A 17,949-nucleotide genomic window follows, 5' to 3' on the forward strand; every position below is an offset into this window, starting at 1 on the left:
GGAAGACTGCTCTCATGTCGCCCCTAGTCCTTCTCTTCATCAGACTGGACATACCCAATTCCTTCAACTGTAATCATTTAAATTTAAATAATGTAAATTTATATTATATGCCATCTTACTCCCAGTAACTCTGGGCAATTTACAAACTGTAAATTTGTTATAAAAAAATAAGGGAACCAAAAAGAAAAAGAAAATGGCAGAAATGTCACAAGAAAGTGGAAACTTTGGGGGTTTTAACCAACCGCCTTTGCTCAAGGCCTAGAGAGCAATTAAAGCAAACCCCGCCTGAGGCTCGCGGCTGAGAAAAGCTGGCTCCACAGGAATCCACCTGAGAAAAAAGGCGCAACCACCTGCCCTGATCTCCTCCAGACATGCCACACCTGGTTAAAGACAATATAGAGGTAGTCCTTGACATACGATCACAACTGAGCCCAAAATTTCTGCTGCTAAGTGAATTTTGCCCCATTTTATGACCTTCCTTTCCAAACGGTTAAGTGAATCTCCTCCATCAACTTTGCTTGTCAGAAGTTTGCAAAGGGGGATCACCTGACCCCGGGACGCCACAACCGTCGTAAGTATGAGTCAGTGACCAAGTGTCTGAATTTTGATTAAGGGACCATGAATGGAGGCTGTGAAAGACGGTCACAAGTCACTTTTGTCAGGGCCGTTGTAACTTAGAACGGTCACTAAACGAATGGCTGTAAGCCGAGGGCCACCTGTACCACAAAGCAGCTTCTCCCCCAGCCCCAAATTCTCCCAAACTCCCTTGAGGCTTCACCCTCAAAGCCCCACCAAGGATAATAACGCAGACGAGGCTTCCCGGGCGGTTTGCACCGCTGGGGCATCTCTACGTGGTCCCCCATCCACCTCCTGATCTTCAACGCAGGCCAAAGGCGAGGGGGCCGGCGAAAGAGGCCCTCCGCCCTCCCAAATGGGCTCCTGCTTCGGCCCAGACTCGGGGAGGCCCCTCAGGCCAGGGGCTGCCCCACAGGAGGACCCCCGGCCACTACCCGCTGCGCTCACTCACCCGTCTGCTAGCCCGCCTCCCCCTCGGTGGTGGCGCCGCCGGTCGGTCTTCAACAGCTTCTGCCGCCGCCGCCGCCACCGCGCAGGGCCGGTCCCGGTGCGGTTCAGGAGCAGCAGCAGGACGAGGACTACGACGACGCCATTTTGGGAACCGGCCAAGCCGTGGCCAGGCCACATCCGGGGACAAGCGCCTCCCCGTCGCCTGGCGACAGAGTGCCCCGCCCCGCCAGGAAACCGGAAAGAGGAGGGTTCGCTCCCGATTAGGCAATGCCGGGCCGGAGCGGTCTAGCACTCACCTGCTATTGGCCGAAAGGAAGGGGGGAGGGACAGGAGAGGGCGAATGGCTGGGCGGCGTGCATTGATGGACGGGAGGCGTTCCCGCGTGCCTCCTAGATTGGGCGTGGGGAGAGGCAGCGCTTCGGGGCGTTTTCGCCTCTTTTCCGCGGTCGCGGCTGCTGGGGGATTCTGGGAGTTGAAGTCCGCAAGTCTCAAAGTGGCCAAATGTAGAGAGCCCAGAGCTGTAGGCTAGGAGGGTCTTCCCTCTGCCCAGGGGGGTCTTGTGGAGATCCCTGAGGGGAGGCTCAATCACTTGGCCGGCAGCCGTTGCTGAGCCAAGCCGTCCTTGAGCTGCTGCTCCTCACCCTCTGTGCAGCCCGAACCCGCAGAACATCCTGGGTACGAAGAACAAAGGAGCCTCACCTGGCAATTCCTGGAAGTAAAACAGGATTTCATGCCCAGCTCACCCAGTCTGCTGGGCAGCAACGGAGAAAGTTTAGCCTGGCTCCTTCCTGCTCTTCCCAGCCTCCGGATCTCCACATGGTCTCCCATCCGATCACCAAGTAGAAAATTACCACCACCTCTAGCTTCAGGGTTCCTCCCTGCTTGCACCCTTTGGAAGAACCCTCGGAACAGGCCATGCAGGGAGCAGCCCCCCTTCTCCCGCGGGGGAAAAGTTTTCCCAGTTCCCTCGCCACGTAATTCTGCCCTTCTTCCCCCTCACTGCAAGCCAAGAACGTTTGCAAGGTTTTGCAAGAAATGCCCCTTTGTGTATTTCACTGAGGTTGTGCCCTTCCCCCAATAACCCAGTTCCATTAAGAAGCGTAACCAATCATCTTCTAAATTGCAAATTTCATCCTACGTTAATCTGGGCAGATATTTATAAAAATAACCGTCTAAGAAGTCTGGTTTAAAAATAAATGCTTGTTTTCTTGTCTCCCTTTATTTCTGACTTTTATTTCAAATAATTATTTGCTTAAAAATCACGCTGTGCTGCTTGTCTTTAACACTACAGTGAAGATCAACATCCCATGATTTTTTGGGTGCCCATAAGTCTTCTTGCCCTTGGCCGGCCTGCCATCCTCCAGAGTTTTGGGCTACAATCCATAATTCGCCATCAGCTGTCCGATAATGATGGGAGTCACACCCCAAAAGTCCCTGGGGAGCAGTGTATTTATCTTTTAAAGTCCTTCCGAAAAACTCATAGCGAGTCAGTGCACCCAAACGCAGTTCTGCAAACAAGATCCTTTTAGCTCCTCATTACACATCACAGAGCAGAGTCAAGTCCTCAGTTCTGACGATGTTAAAACGGCTGTCTGAGAGGAAAAGACAGAAAGAAGTGGATGAAAAGAACGAGAGAGATTTGTATGCTTTGCAGCAGAAGATGTGAGCCTTGCAGGCAAAAAGCCCATTCCTCTCGGTGTTAAGTAGGGACAGTTTGCACTAAGGAGGTGAAAACCTTCTTTCTCTCTCAAGCTGACCCTAACTTCAGACTGGGCAGGCAGGCAAGGACAGGGGCAGCCATTTCACTGAAGCTCCTCCTCCTTTTTCTCCATAGGTCAAGGGCTCCATCTTGACTCTTGGACCCCCTCTGCAGCTGGGGTCACGTCTGGGGTCACGGAAACCGCCTCCTGTTCGGGCCAGAGATCCCAGTGCAATTGAAGCTGCTGGGCCTCAGAAGGTGGAATCCTGGCCAGCTGTCCGGACCAGAGCGGGGCTGGCGGTGCCTTCTCAGACCTTCCAGCCTGGAGGGCCAGTCAGTGCCAGGCCCTGGGGCCGTGCTGCTCTTGGATCAGCCAAATCCTATCCACGACCTTCCCGTTCTGAAAACCAAAAGCAAAGGGTCAAACCTGGGGAAACAGGTGTGGTCTGACCACAGGCCAAGTCTGGCTAGCGTGGAGGAAGGAAGGGATGAGGAGCAGGGCTTGAAGCACCTCCCCCACGAGGCTTGGGGCTGGAGCTCAGGACCAGCTTGGGTGGAGCCAGACGGGTACCAAGCTGGGGAAATTCACCTCCCAGCACCCAGGGGCCGAGCTGTTCCCGACATGGGTGGCAGCCGAAGCCCAGCGGAGCCATGGGGAGAATCCGAGGCTCAGGGCTGCTGTTTGCCGAGCAAGCCCCTACCTGGTCATCCGAGACCTGCTCCAACCAGAGGTGGGTCTTGTTGACGATCTGCATACGGGCGTACCCATAATCCTCAATCCGCACAGCACTCCACTCTCGCGGGTCTGGGATGAAGGGGTCCATCCGCTCCTTGCAACCCTGGGGAGGGGGAGATCAAAGGGCCTGTGGCTCAGCCTCTGAAGGACCAGTGGCCAAGGGTGCTGAGCCTTAAGTCTGCCCCCGCCTCCCCACCCTGCGCTCTCTCCACCCTGTACTTCCAGGTACATGCAGTCCTTGACTTATGACCACAATAGGCAGCTTCCTAGGAAAAGAATTCTGCATATGCTCAGAGACGGGCCATTGTTAGTTCTCACTGAATGCTGCCTATCTGCAAACTTACAGCTGATCCAGTGATAATGTGGACGGGGGCGCTGGGATTGGCATAAGGGGCTGCGGTGCTCCCATTGTAAACCTGAAAGAGGGGCGAGAGGAAAAAACGGATGCTGGAGGTCAGCCTGCTCCCCTGCTCTGCCCAGAGACGCTGGGGCAGCTTCTCTGCTTTGGGCAACCTGCAGACGGAGGCCGTGTGGTCAGTCTTGCCACTTTGCAACTCTCCATCCCCGCAAAAGGGGCAGGCAGAGAGGCGGGCGCTGCGGGTTTTAATAATCAAGGGAGCCCCCTCGCCCGACCCTAGGAAGGGGGAAGGCAGCCCGTTCTGACCTCCCTCCCAGCCCCCAAAGTGGACTCACCTTGTAGTCGTAGACAGGCCACAGCCGTTCATAGGAATGCTCATGAGCCCACAGCATCAGATCTACCCCTGGAGGAAGAGGAGGTGAGGGCAGGGAGGGGGGCCCAAGTGGGCGGGGCGAGTTGCCTTGGGGTGCAGCCCCTCTTCCTGCCGGTTTCCTTTCAAGGCAGGTCCCACTGCCTGCCGAGGGGCCACTGAAGCCGTCCGTCCTCAGCGAATTGTGCACGGAAGGACGGGGCTCTCATTGTCAAGACGGCACAAAGCCTCCCCCCTTTTTTACACACGTCACCAGTAGTCCTTGACTCAGGACCACAACGGAGCCCAACAGACACAACCGTTGTAAGTCAAGGACTGCCTGCAGGTGCGTTCTCTTGGAGGCATTCCCTGGGCATTCAGCAGGAGAGTGCGGGGGCTGCCTGGGAGCCTTCTTACCGTGTTTGAAGAAAAGATCCTCCAGGCCGTAACGGTTCGGCTTCAGTCCTTTGCGCACCTGGAAAGGCCCACAAACCACCCTGAGTGCCGCCTCCTCCTCCTCTTCCTCCTGCCAATCCTGCTCAAGGCTGCCTAAATCTGCACCCCCTTCATGGCTGTGCCAGGCATGGGATTCGGACCCCTTCCAAATTTCAGGTCTCACTGAAACAAGCAGCTTCAGAATAACTGAGTTGGAAAGGACCTCAGAGGTCTTCTAGTCCAACCCCCTGCTGAAGCAGGAGACCCTAGATCAACCTTGGAACCTTAAGATTTGTGGACTTCAACTCCCAGAATTCCCAGGCCAGCTATAGAGTTGAAGTCCAGAAGCCTTAAAGTTCCCAAGTTGGACACCCAGAACCTACAACCGTCTCAGGCAAGCGGCTGTCCAAACTCTTCTGAAAAGCCCCCGCCCCCCACCCCCACCCCCCGAAGGCCAGCTGCTCCTTCTTAGCTCTAGACTGGGTCTCTCCTCAATGAGTTTCTATTCTACCTTAACGTATTATATGTATTTTTATTTTACAATTAAGCGTCACCACACTTCTACCTCATCCTGCTGGCTACAAACCTCTGCCTGAAAGGGTCAGGGTCAACGCCCAGGTGAGGGCGTTGGCCACCACAGACAGACTCGCCAAAGTTTGTAAGCTGCCGGAAGACACCCAGACGTGAGTTGGGTAGCCATACAAATAGGTTCAATAAAATAAACGTTCCGGCCACTCCCTATTTTCCCAGTGAAGCCAGGGGCCCAAACTGCCTTCTCCATGGGCTCCTTACGATGCTCTCGAACAGGGTGCAGTCATCCTTGTCGTTGTTGGAGCAATACATGGGCCGATGCCCCATGGTGATGATCCAGGGGCGCTCCCCACGCCGCGCAGGCTGGTTCGCCTCCTGCCCCCAAGAGGAAGAGAGCCAGAGGCTCATGTTTACCTGGCACGAACTGGCCCCGCCCACCCAAACCCAGACCCAGCCTACCTGGAGGTCCCTCTCCAGCCACCGGAACTGCTTGGCGACCAGCTGCTCCCCGTAGTCCAGGAAGAAATACACCTCCGTGGAGAAGGCAATGAGGTGAGCAGGGCCTACATCCCAGCTGGGAAGGAAGCAGGACAGGCAGCCACTAAGAGCAGGGGGACAAAAGGAGCCCCCTCCCCAGAAGATGGGGAGACGTCTCCAGGGAGGCCCCCCTCGGATTTGCCCCAAGAACCAGAGAGTGAATCTGGTGGAGCAGGGGAGGGGGTGGACTGAGGAAAGGGGAGCCAGAATCGCAGTTGTAGGTGGGACAAGGAACAGAAAAACTTAAGGGCAGAGTTGAAAGAGGCACCAGCCTAGAATCCCTGTGGAGCCACAAGCAAACTAAGCCCAACCTCCCTTGAATTCCGTGCACCCGTATCCCACTCCAAGCAGGGGCTGACCATTAGTTGAGAAGATTCCTGTGCAAAGGCTTTTAACAATAAAGCAACCTGTCTTTTGTGCCTGAGCCATACGAGGCAGGAGCTCCTCCAGACCCCCTCCCCCACCCACCCCCAAAAGCAACTGCCAAGGCTGGGAAGGGCCTTGGCTGTCTTGGCCTTGAGCCCCTTGCAGCCCCCCTGGGACGCACCTGTACCAGAGGCTCTCGGTGTCTCCGGGCATGCTGAAGCGGGACCGGTAGTTGGAGAAATTGCTGCAGGAGGAAGGGAAGGAGGAGGCTGAAGGTGGGAGGGCGCAAAGGGGGTGCCCTTTCCCTTGGTTATGCCACCCAGAAAAACCTGGATGCCAAGGCTGTATTCCCCACCCACCCGGAGAGAGAGTGCCAGCTGGGAGTTACGGCTGGGTCACCAGAACCAGCCTGCAGACAGACTGGCAGAGCCCGGCACCTCTTAAATCTGGCTCAGCCCCACTCACTACTTCTCCTCGTGGTTTCCCGGGCAAGTCATATATGGCACAAAGGCAGCCACTGCCTCGACTTTCCGCATGAAGGCGTCTCCAACGAGGGCGTTATCCTGCAGGGGCAGAACAGGCGGAGGCTGGAATCGGGCCAACGCCCAGGAGCAAAGTTCTCCCACCCCTGCCCAGCACGGGCACGCCCACGCAGCCCTCTTGGAACAGCCTCACGGGGTCCAGCCTTAGGACTGAGTTTTCAAGCCTTGCGTCTTCCTTCGGGCTCTGGGGGGTCTTACCGAGTCCATGTCGTAGGCAAAATCTCCTGGGGGGAGAAGAGGGTCACCATCAGAGGGTGGGTCAGAGGAAGGGTGCTGGGGAAGAGCTGGAGAGCCGTTCGGCCTACCTATGTGGAGCACTGTGTCGTACCAGCCCTGCCGAGTCTCCCACTGCAACCGGGACAAGGACTGGGGGTTCTCCAGGCCCAGGTCTCCAAACAGGGCGAACCGGGGACTCCAGCTGCTGCCCTTCCGCAACGCCCGGAAGCCATAGAGTTGGCTCCAGCCCCATGCGCTCCCACAGCGATAGACTGCAAGGAGAGAGAAGCAGAGTTGCAAAAAATGATCACGCACCCCCCCCGCCCCAGATACAGCAACCGTCATAAATGTGAGTTAGTTGACAAGCCTGAATTTTGGTCACATGACCACAGGATGCTGCAACAGTCATAAGTGTGAAAACGGTCGTAAGTCCCTTTTTTCAGTGCCCTCGTCACTTGGAAGGGTCACTAAATGAACCAGTGTAAGACCAGGGCTTCCTCTGTCCCCTGAGGTCTCTGTGGCTTCTCTTCGGGGCCGTGTGTATGTTCCAGGCAGCCATGAGGGTGCGGTTTTTGCAGTGCCCTGCGAAGAACTAGATGCCCCCAGCCCTCACCGTAACTCTGTCCCGGAAGGAGGCCGCGGAGGGTCACTCGGTGGATGAACATGGCCCGGCCCAGGCTGCCACCGTCCACGAAGCGTGTGGCATTCCCGCTGGCCTTGTGGGGAAGGGCCTTCCCCGGAGCCTCGCCAAAGACTACGAGGGATTCGGCTGGGTCAAAGGTCGTCCAGGTGACCACCATGGAGGTGGGGTCTCCTGCAGCAACAGCACCAAGAGAAAGGATCATTCATGGGGGGGGGGGGAATCGCCCCCTCCCTACAGAAAGTGGCAAAGGGGGAAAGGCGGGCAAATGCGGTGGAGACACAAGCAAAGCAAAGCTCTTCCTTTCCCAAACAGGAAGTGGGTCGCCGAGTGCCAAAGACCCCTCCAAACAAGTCAATGGCTGCTGGGCATCCAGGCTGGCAGCCCCTCCCCCACCTGCCCTTCGACCCCTGCAGGGGCAGAGCTGGCGAAGGGAGGCAGGGAGGCAGGGAGGGCCCTTCCCCCAAGGCTCACCTGGGTAGGACAGGTGCACCTGCTCCGGCTGGACGGCCGGGGGGGCCTGGCAGCGCAGTTGGGGCAGCCACAGGCAGAGGAAGCCCACCAGCCTCGCCGCTCGGCTCATCCTTCCGCCCGCTGCTCCTCGTCCGCCGCCCAAGCCCCGCAGCGCCAGTGGGGACGCGCAGCCCGAGTCACGCCAGGCCCGGCCGCCCTGCAAGTCACAAGGCGGGATGTTGCAATCCGGCCGCCGCCGCCGCCGACTCCAGTTTCCGGGAAGGGCCGGTTCGCAGGGCCCCCAGCGGGGCGCGGCTCTCCCTCCTCGTCCAGCGCCCAGCCCGAGATTCGGGACGCGAACGAGCCCCCGCGGCCAGTCACGCCGCCCAGCCTGGCCGGACTGGAAGCGCCCAGAAGCCGGCGGGGACGCGGAGGGGCTCAGAGCAGCCCAGCCTCGCCGGCCCTTTCCGGGAGCCGCGCCCGTCCTTTCCTGCGAAGCCCGAGTCGGCCGGGAGGCTGCAAAGCGGGCGGCCGAACAGCAGCTGCCGGGCGGGGGCGGGGGGAGGCGAGTGGAAAAAGCCACTGGGGGATTCTGGGAGTTGAAGTCCAACCAGCGGGAAGTTGCCAAGTTTGAGAAACTGAGTCCAGAAGCGGGAGGCAGAAGCCGGAGCGTCTCCGGGAGAGAAGCGGGCCGTCCCGGGCTCGGTATCCTCGTCCAGCAGCCGCATCCCCGTCCGGGGAGGACCTCAGTTACCCGGGGGCGGGGAGGGCTGGGGTCGCCCCTGCAAAATATTGCAAAAGGGAAGCGGGGCTTTCTCGCGAGTGACGTCACTAAGAGCAGCGCAGCGGTCGCAGAACGCGGACATCCCGCAGCAGCGGAATCCTGGGAGAGGCGGGCACAGGGACCCGGCGGGATCCGAAAAAAAGCCCCGCCCGTCATCAAAGGAGAGGCCGGAAAACATCAGCCGGGCCATTGGCCAGAAGCTGTCCAATCGCAAAGCCGGAGAGTCCCCCAACCAATGAAGGCGCCGCGGACGGAGCAAAGAGGAGACGCCGTTGCGATTGCGCGTCCGGCAGTGACCCGACGGGGCAGGAGGGGAAGGAGGCTCTGTAGCCGCGCTGGCGCCCCACCCGGAGCTGCACCCAGGACGGCGATGGGCGCCGCGACGGCCAAGGCCGGGCAGGCGGGCGAGGAGGCGGGCGGTGCCGATGGAGGCCTCCCCGGGGCGCCCCCGCCGGACTGGCCGCGGCTGCCCAACGAAGTGCTGGCGCTGGTGCTGAGCTGGCTGCCGCCCGAGACGCTGGCCACGCGCTGCCGGCTGGTCTGCCGCCGCTGGCGGGACCTGCTGGACGGGCCCGCCGTGTGGAAGCTGCAGTGGCGGAGGGAGCCCGGGATGCGCGCCGCTCTCGAGGCCGCCGCCCGCTGTCCCCGCCTGCGCTGGAGCCGCCTGGGCGTCCTGCGCCCGCTGGGCAGGAACCTCGTCCGGAACCCCTGCGGGAGAGGTAGGCAGCCCGGCCGCCCCCGCGCTCCGAGGGGGACCCCCGGGACGCTTCGCTTTGCTCGCCGCTTCGGGGTGGTCGGTGCCGGGCAGGGTCCCTCCCGTTGGGGTCTCCCCCGCTCGGGCAGGGCGCGTAGCCGAAAGGCCGAGGAAGCCCCGCTCCTAAGTCACTGTAGCCGGGCGGGAAGCGAGCGGCACTAAGAGCCGGGCTCTCTGCCTGCAGAGGAGTTCCGACACTGGGCTCTCCACTGCGAGGGATGGAAGGACGGGTGGAAGGTGGAAGAGAACCGGAGCCCCGTGGAAGGCGCCGAGGCCCAGACCTGCTTTGTCACCTCCTATGAGTGAGTGAGTCCCGCCTTTCTCTTTCCCTGGGCCGCCTGGGAAGAGGCCTTGGGGTTCCCCCCGTTGGTAGGAACATGGTCCTCTGCTACAGGGAGTCCTCGACTTACGGCCACAATTGAGCCCCAAATTTAGGTTGCTAAGACAGACAGTTGAGGGGGTTTTGCCCCATTGTATGACCTTTGCCACGGCCGTTAAATGAATTACTGGGGTAAATCTGGCCTCCCTGTTAATTTTGCTTCTCAGGTCAGAGAAGGGGATCGCGTTGACCCCAGGACAGGCAAGCCTCAGAACTAGGACTCAAGTTGCCAAGTGTCTTAATTCTGGCCATGTGACCACAGAGACGCTGCTGCAGTGGCCACCAAACGAACTGCTATAAGCCGAGGACTGCCTGTAGTGGGGGGCTTTGCCTTGTGGAGTGAGCTCTGCTCCAGGTCAACATGGCCCTTTCTTCACCTCGGCCTGTTTCTTCCAAGGTGGTGTCAGAAGGAGCAGGTGATCGATTTGCTGAAGGAGGGCTTGTGGCCGGAACTGCTGGACGCTTACCAGCCTGATATCGTGGTCTCTGACTGGTGAGTGTGGCCGCCTCCCCCCTCCTGGGCTACCCAGAGGTAGAAAGCAAAGGGCTAAATTGCCTTGTCCGTTTCAGAGCAAGGAGGACCATCAGGATGTCAGAGGGAGGGACTGTCCACAGCCTGGACAAGGCAGCCACTTTTCTGGACACTGAACACCCCCAGGAGGGTTTCAGTTCTCCTTTTCAGCTTCCTCTTGTGACTTAATCTCTGCCCTTTGACCCTTGCAGGTGGGGTGGCCGTCAGGACTGTGGCTGCAGATACGAGCTCTTCGTTGCCCTCTTGGCAGCTAATAAAAAAACCAAGATTGATGTTTTTGAAGCGAAACCAGATCCCCTCCCTCAGTGGAACGATGCCTCCTACCAAAAGGTGCTGCTTGCTCCAACAGCCCCAACTTGCTCGGTTGCCAGGTTTCACTGCCCTTGGGGTGATGGCCCGCATTTTCTCTGTTCCTCTTCCCCCTTTTCTCTTTCTCTTTCTCTCCCTCCTACACACATTTCACTAAATTCTGAGAATTAAAATGCCTTAATAATAAAATAACCAGAAAAGAAGAACACAGATTTTGTATCTAGGGGTTCTGCAAATAGGGTGGTTTTTCTTTTTCAAAAAAGAAAGAACTAGCAACATTAAAACAATAAAAATGTATGTAGGCATCACACTACAGGTAGTCCTTGACATACAACCATTTGTATAATAATGGAAGTTACAGTGGCACTGAAAATGACGTATGGTCGTTTTTCACACTTACGACAGTCGCAGCATCCTCACGGTCATGTAATCCAGATTCAGGCATCTGGTAACCAGGGTGCAATTTTGACAGTTGCCCTGTTCCAGGGTTACGAGGTAACAAGCCAAGTCAGTGGGGAAACTCACATCTGCTTAATGACTGCATGACTCACTTAAGAACTGCCTCCCTTGGAAACAAAAACTTTGGGCTCAGTTGTCATGTAGAGGACTAAACTCTACCTGAAAGCTGTGCAGAATCAGAAACTCCCTGTTTGGGGATGGGGGCCAACAGTGCTTTAAGAAGATCTGGCAACGAGGTCACAGGCAACCCCTGTTTGCAGAAAGGCAGCACCCCAAAGTGCAAGTAGTTAGGGGGGTGGTGGGGGGGGATTCTACCGGCTCGGCCTGGTTCTGTAGACCTGGTAGCTCTGAGGAGCAGCTGACTCCAAACCGGTCCGCTGCAACGATCTTCCGGTCTTCTGTGTGGCCCACCTGCCCGCCCGTGCTCTAGGCTGTCCTTCATTCCCCGATTTTTCCTCCTCGGCTGCTTTGCGCAGCACAGCTGAGTGTTGCTCGTCAGCAGGAGGAGGTGGGTGCTTGCCGGAGCTGGTGATTTGTAAATAGCGTGCACGCACACACTCCCGAACCGGCTGTTCTGCTGGGAGGATCCGACCCCCCGAAGTAGCTGGGTGAGGTCATGTTAAAGACCCTTTTCTAAACAACGGCAATAACCTTATAGCCATAGCCCTTAGAGTTATATACCGCTTCATAGCGCTTTATAGCCCTCTCTAAACGGTTTCAGCATTTTGCCCCCAACAATCTGGGTCCTCGTTTTACCAGCCTCTGAAGGATGGGAGGCTGAGTCAACCGTGCACCCTGTCAGGATCGAACCTCTGGCAGTGGGCAGTTTGCCTGCAGTACTCCATTCTGGGCACTCTGCCGATTCTAATTAAATTTTCTAAATAACAGCAATCAGTCCTAAATAAAGAAGCTTCTGTCCCCTAAAACGCTTTTCCTGGCTGAGCTTCTGTTGCTTTCTCCCTCCAGGTGACCCACACATTCAGAAGATACGGCCCCGGAGTTCGCTACGTACTTTTTAGGCAGCGAGGGAAGGACACGCAGTTCTGGGCAGGACACTACGGTGCCCGGGTGACCAACTCTTCCGTCGTAATCCAGTTTTCCTCAGAGTCTGCAGAATCCCTGGAGCCTGGGCTCTCTTCCTCCTGATATCCCAGCCCGGTTCTGCCTCACCTTTTGTGACCACCTTTTGTGACCTTCTGCCCAACAGAGTGAATAGGAAAGACAGGTTCACTGAACAGCGGTGTTACTAATTTAAAAGGGGAGTGATTCACTTCATAAACATGGCAAGAAAAGTTGTGAAATGGGGCAAAGCCCACTTAACGCATTTCTCACTTAGCAGCATAAATTTTTGGCTGAATTGTAGTCGTAAGTGGAGGACTACCTTTATACCATTCTTGGAAAGTTGTCAGTCATTCTGTCAGGAACGCAGTGGAGTTTAGGAGCTTCAAGAAGGAGGAAGGACGTAACTTGCTGCTTTGAAAGCCAGGGGTGAAGCTGACGGGCAAGGGTGGCTGCAGGATCAGAGTTCCACTTCCGGGCCCCTTATGCCCTCTGGGTAGGGGGGGTTCCCTTCTGTCTTGCACATTTTGCAACGTTGCTTGGGAGCAGCATCAGTTTACTCCAAGGAGTATGCCACCCTGGGAACTTTAAGACTTGTGGACTTCAACTCCTAGAATTGCACACAGCTGGCTGTGGAATTCTGGGAGTTGAAATCCTCAAGGCTTAAAAGTTGCCAAGGTTGGACACCCCTGTTTCTACTTCCTCTCAGTGGTGGTTGTCCATACTTATCAGAGCAAAAGATATTAATGTTTTGTTTTGTTTTTGCTTCAAGCAGGGGAAAATTGTGCCCCCTTACCCTGTCCAGGATTAAATATATTCTTGAGAAAACTTGTATTCTGAAAAATGGTACGTATATACTTGTGAATAAGTGGAGAATTTTAAGTGCCTGAATACACCTCCCAAATTGCTTTGCTTTGTCCATGCGTCTAGACGGCCGTATTTTTTAAAATACTTGTGTATCCTACATATACTTGTGGATAAGTTGACCCTTGAATTTTTAATCAAAATAGCATGAAAAATGGATAATCCCTGAATTACCTATGGATAAGCCAGTTGTGAAAATTAAATACGAATATTTTAAGGGTCAGCTTATCCGAAGGTGGTGCATTTTTTAAACCGTATTTTGATTTTGGAGGGTTCAGCTGGTGGGCTGGTCTTCACTGCAACTATGAACGGTCTATGCACTATTTAACAAATAACGTCGAGAAGAGGGCTGACCTCCTTAATAGCCTTTGAAAGCTCCGGTGGATTCCTGCAGGCACGCATAGGCGGCACCCTGAGTCAGGACTGCCCCCCCCCGCTATGCCAGCTGCGCTTCGCCAGATGCCAGTCTGCCGTAAGGAAGGGGGGAGGGGAGGCTGGGGTAAGGGGAATCGAAACTGCTCTCGGTGCCCACCTGTGGGAGCCGCTGGCCGTTCCAAGATCCTGGAAGGGGATGTGAGACCATGAAGCCCGCCACGCCCGTGTTTGGAGGTAACCGGGCAGTATAAGGTAACTGGGGCAACGGTGGGGAGAAGGGAAAAGCTAACCAGAAGCTTTGGGCGCGAAACTTCAGATCCGGCTTTCCTTCTGTGTAACCACTTGGCTTTAGTAAAGTGAACTTTTGTTAACAACAGGTCTGAGAGTCTGTCTTTTCTAACTGACCAAATCGCCCCCCTCACACAGTTGTGCAAGGAATTGCAGGAAGAATTGTAAGCTCTAGTTAGCTCTGCCCTTCATGTCCCTAGAGTGGAAGAAAAAACACTCAGCCTTGGGATGGGGGGCATCATAGGGGCTGCCCCTTCCCAGAGGACAAAGCTGAAGGCCCATCTGGGGAGTCCAGAGCCTCCGTTGGTGGAGGGAAGCGTCCAGTTTCCCGAACAGGCGTCAGAGGGAGCCTCGACCCTCCTGGGCCCCATCAGGATGCTGACCTGCTCTGGATACCAGGAGGCCAGCAGGCATTGGGCCCAGGGGTTGAGGGTGAGGTTCAGGGTGTTTTGGCCCCCATTGTGAGGTGGGGGCTGCCCTGGAGACCCCACCAGCTTTTCTGCAGGGACCTCTCAGGAGATCTTGAGGCGGCAGGAGGAGGTGGGTTGGGAGGACCCTCTGGGGCAACCCAAACCAACGGGCCCAGAGAGAGGGCAGCCTCGGTGCGCCAGCACTTGCGCCCAATGGAGCCCTCAGAAGACGACGACGGGGCCAACGATGAACAGCCAGAGGCGGCCGTGTCACTCAAAGCTTGCTTCAGCCAAGGTGGGTCTTGGGTTGCCGATCCCAGCTCTGGGGGTAGAGCAGCCGGGAGGGGGGGCACCGGTTTTGTCCCGAGCTCCTCTTTCCTCCGCCATGGAAGAAGGCAGATCCTCTCGCCCCCCTCTCTTCCCCTCCCCAGGTCTGAAGCACCTGCATCACCGGCCGGAGCTCTGCGATGCCACCTTGATTGCTGGAGGGAAGAGGTTCCCTTGCAACAGGTGGGTCTTGGCACCCCGCAGCTGGGCAGGGCTTGGGGCAGGATGCCCACGGCTAACCGCACCGTCTCTGTCACCCCATGCAGGGCCCTCCTGGCCGCCATCAGCCCCTACTTCCAGGCCGTCTTCTCGAGCGGCTTCAAGGAGTCCCGGGATGGGGAGGTCCTTCTGGAGGACATGGACCCCGCGGTCCTCCAGAATCTCCTGGGCTACCTCTACTCGGGGGAGCTGGCTTTCAGTCCCGCCGGCGCTGAGGACCTCTTCATCGCGGCCAGCCGGCTCCAGCTCAGCCCAGCGCTGACGCTCATCAGCAGGTAGCCCAGACCCTCCTGGACTTCTCCCCCGGCTTCTGTTTTCAGGGAGGGGGGTTCTCCTGCCAACTTCTCCAGGGATCTTTCTCCCCCTCCGCCCCAACAGATTCCTGACGGAGAGGATTTCCCCGGATAACTGCCTTCGCCTTTACACGCTGGGCCATGATCACAACCACCCCGCCTTGCTGCAGGGGGCGCTGCGCTACCTGGGCCTCCATTTTGGCCTCCTCTTTGAACACCAGGATTTCCTGCAGCTCGACCTGAGGGCCCTGACCTGCCTCCTCTCCTCGGACCACCTGGCGGTGGCCTCAGAGATGGAGGTATTCCGGGCTGTGCAGCGGTGGGTGAGGGCCGAGCCCAGCGGGCGCCTCCCGCTGCTGAAGATGCTGCTGGGGTGTGTCCGTTTCCCACTCCTGTCCCAGGAGGAAGTTGCCCAGGTGCAGGCGGAGACTGAGCTGCTGGGTCAGCAGCTGGAGGTCCGGTGGCAGGACCTGGATGGAGCAGGGAGGCTGCAGGCAAGCGGGGGGCTCCGCCAGGGCATGTACCAGGAGACGATTGTCTGCATCAAAGTGCCCCGTTTGAGGGACATCCTCTCGGTCAGCCAAGACATGGACTGCTACATGGAGTGCCTGAATCCGGCCACCGGATCCAGGATGAAGCTGCCAGCCTTGGAACTGGTGGCTCTCCCCGGCTGCTCCGTGCTGGAGCACAGGCTCTACATCTCCGGAGGGAAACACGCCGATGGTTCCTATTCCTGTGCGCTGCATGAGTACAACTCTCTGGCCGACCGCTGGACCCAGCTCCCCGCCATGTCAACACCCCGCTCCGTCCACATGTTCTTGACCTGCAAGCAGAAGCTTTTCGCCTTGAGCGGCTGGAACGATGCTGGCCCCCTGGCCTCGGCCGAGAGCTTTGATGTGGCGCAGCAGCTGTGGGCCTCCATCGCCAGCCTGCCCATCATCCTGCGCTTCTCCGCCTCCGTGCCGTACAAAAACAAGCTCTACTTAATAGGCGGCGACGCCGACTCCGATGAAGTGGTCTACAAGGGCCTCCTTATCTACGACACCCACCTGGATACTTGGGCGCAGGTGCCGTTCGAGTTTAGCCTCCACGGGGCGGCCGCTGTCACCATGGAGACCGGGATCTGTGTCATCGGGGGCTTCTTTTCCAGGAAGGTCACCCAACCGTACCCCAACCGGAGGTTCAGCCAGCTTCTTCCTTGCGTCTCAAAATGTTTCTTCATGCAGGAAGATGGCATCATAAGCCGAGAGGTGGCCATCCCTTCCCTGCCCGTGCCCCTGGCCTTTGCCGGGGCCACTTCCTTTCAAGGGAGGGTTTACGTCATTGGCGGCGTCTGCACATCCAGAACCCACGACGCCATTTACCACTGGCAACCCGGCGAAGCCGCCTGGACCCAGCACTCCGAGAACCTCACCAGCCAAGGAACGATTGTGCGCAGGGTGCTCAAGTGTGTGACCCTGAAGGTGCCCATAGCCCAGCTGAGGGCCCTCATGCAAGAGACCACAGCAAGCCTGGCGGCCGTGGGCATAGCAGGCCCCCAGCTTTCCTTGGAGAAGAAGGGAAAGGAGCAGCCGCCGCCGCCTCCTCCTCCTCCTCCGGACCTGGCACCACGGAGACCCTCAACCGGTGGGCAGCTATAGAAGCCGAAGACCCCCCGTCCCCACCCCCAGAGCTATTTTCAAGTGAACGCCTTTAGTATTGAACTATTAAAAAATCCTCGTGGCCTCCCCCCACCCACCCCCCGCGCTCCTTTTCCTGCCCTAGAAGGGAGCCTGCACGGCTGGCCCAACTCCAGGCCTCCCAAGGGACCCACTGGGGACTTGGAGCCGCCTTCCATTCCAAGGGCAGGCAGGATCACAAAGGCAGCCACCCCAACCTGGCGGATCAAAGCACCTCCAGGCCCCTGGAGAGCCAGCCGGCAGGAGAGGCTCCGGGAACAGAGAAGCCAATCCTGGCTCAGCTGGGTCTTAAGCTGCCTGCCTTGGAGGTGGCGGGGGGAATCTGGGTTGCTGCAGCTGGGGGGTGGGGGCGGGGTCCACTGAACTGCCACTGCTCAAGTGAAGAGCCCTGGCCTGGGAAGGCCATGATAGCAGCCATCCCCTGTTTCGGCGGGCAGAGAGAAAAGGAGGAAGCGGTCATGCCAACCACGCCTCACTGTTGCAAGATGACAGCGAAATAAAAATAGAAGTGCGTCCCTGGCTTGAGAAAGGGCGAAGCTGCCCGATTGATTCGCCGCCTTGCCTACAGTTCCCTGTTATGTCATTCCTGTAAATCCCCCGACGGGATTCGGCTCACCTACTTAGGAGGCTCTGCTCTGATTGTGAGGGCAGCGTTGCCCTTCCGCTTGGTCGGTTGGCGGGCGGAGGGACCGTTCTGGTTTTAGGGTTGGAGGTCCTGCATTTTGTGCAGCAGACCAATATAGCGTCCGAAGTGCATCCAGGGACCAAACCAGGAGGAGCAAACAGACACCTGCCTGGAGTAAAGCAAAACGGTTCTCAGTGGCGGACCCTCTGCCCATCGAGCAGCCCTGGGCGGGCGTCTGAATTTTGCCTCACGGGGTTTAGGCAGCAGTGCGGGGAAATCAGGCTGGGGAGCGGAGAGAGAATTGGAAGAGACTGGGAAGGAAGGAGAGGAAGGAAGGAAGGAGGGAAGGAAGGAGGTTTGGGTGAGAAGGGCGGGTAGGGACGAGGAGCCTGGCCAGCAGAGGCTGGAATGAAACTTGGAGGGAAGGGGAGGGCTTGAAGGGAGGGCGAAGGCTGCCACCCAGAGAGCCGAGCCGGAGCGTGGAAGGGCCGAAGTTGCCAGTCAGTCTCCCGCGGTCGAGGTGGGGCTTGGCGGGGCGAGCGCTCTGCAGACTTCGGCGGGGAGGGGGCCCTTGAGTGCAGGGGAGCGGCGAGAGGCTCGAGGGCTGAAGATGGGGAAGGGAAGCAGGAGGAGCTCCGCGGCTGGTGGGTGGGGCTCGGAAGGAGCCGAAGGTAGGGCCGCCCTGTGCCTGCGGGCCGGCGGGTG

At 57.9% G+C, this 17,949-nt stretch overlaps 3 protein-coding genes across 4 annotated transcripts; 2 read left to right on the forward strand and 1 right to left on the reverse strand.

Annotated features, from left to right (window-relative positions):
- Nucleotides 1-2,229: 2,229 nt before the first annotated feature.
- Nucleotides 2,230-8,953, reverse strand: ACP7 (acid phosphatase 7, tartrate resistant (putative)). 2 transcript variants are annotated; one of them, XR_015744711.1, is made up of 13 exons: nucleotides 7,910-8,953; nucleotides 7,409-7,609; nucleotides 6,885-7,067; nucleotides 6,778-6,803; nucleotides 6,503-6,600; nucleotides 6,219-6,281; nucleotides 5,594-5,708; nucleotides 5,409-5,509; nucleotides 4,586-4,643; nucleotides 4,155-4,222; nucleotides 3,806-3,877; nucleotides 3,427-3,564; nucleotides 2,230-3,125 (listed from the first exon to the last, which is right to left on the reverse strand). XR_015744711.1 is itself a non-coding variant. In XM_026721459.2 (13 exons), the coding sequence occupies exons 1-13, from the start codon at nucleotides 8,826-8,828 to the stop codon at nucleotides 3,060-3,062; spliced, it is 2,121 nt and encodes a 706-aa protein (XP_026577244.2). In that variant the 5' UTR covers nucleotides 8,829-8,937; the 3' UTR covers nucleotides 2,230-3,059. The 2 variants fall into 2 exon arrangements, 1 of the variants encoding a protein (XP_026577244.2); XM_026721459.2 differs by having other exon boundaries at nucleotides 5,396-5,509; nucleotides 7,910-8,937.
- On the forward strand, nucleotides 8,908-13,777 carry LOC113450299 (uncharacterized). The gene is made up of 5 exons (XM_087939447.1): nucleotides 8,908-8,913; nucleotides 9,003-9,391; nucleotides 10,203-10,298; nucleotides 10,529-10,667; nucleotides 12,072-13,777. The coding sequence occupies exons 1-5, from the start codon at nucleotides 8,908-8,910 to the stop codon at nucleotides 12,249-12,251; spliced, it is 810 nt and encodes a 269-aa protein (XP_087795573.1). The 3' UTR covers nucleotides 12,252-13,777.
- Nucleotides 13,778-13,898: 121 nt separating this feature from the next.
- On the forward strand, nucleotides 13,899-16,675 carry LOC148124994 (kelch-like protein 41). Its single transcript, XM_087939337.1, has 4 exons — nucleotides 13,899-14,396; nucleotides 14,533-14,611; nucleotides 14,695-14,922; nucleotides 15,026-16,675. The coding sequence occupies exons 1-4, from the start codon at nucleotides 14,315-14,317 to the stop codon at nucleotides 16,578-16,580; spliced, it is 1,944 nt and encodes a 647-aa protein (XP_087795463.1). The 5' UTR covers nucleotides 13,899-14,314; the 3' UTR covers nucleotides 16,581-16,675.
- The last annotated feature ends 1,274 nt before the right edge of the window (nucleotides 16,676-17,949 follow it).

The sequence above is a fragment of the Pseudonaja textilis genome, chromosome 10, assembly GCF_049901715.1.
Source record: "Pseudonaja textilis isolate UNSWEBS1 chromosome 10, rPseTex1.2, whole genome shotgun sequence".
Classification (NCBI taxonomy): domain Eukaryota; kingdom Metazoa; phylum Chordata; class Lepidosauria; order Squamata; family Elapidae; genus Pseudonaja; species Pseudonaja textilis.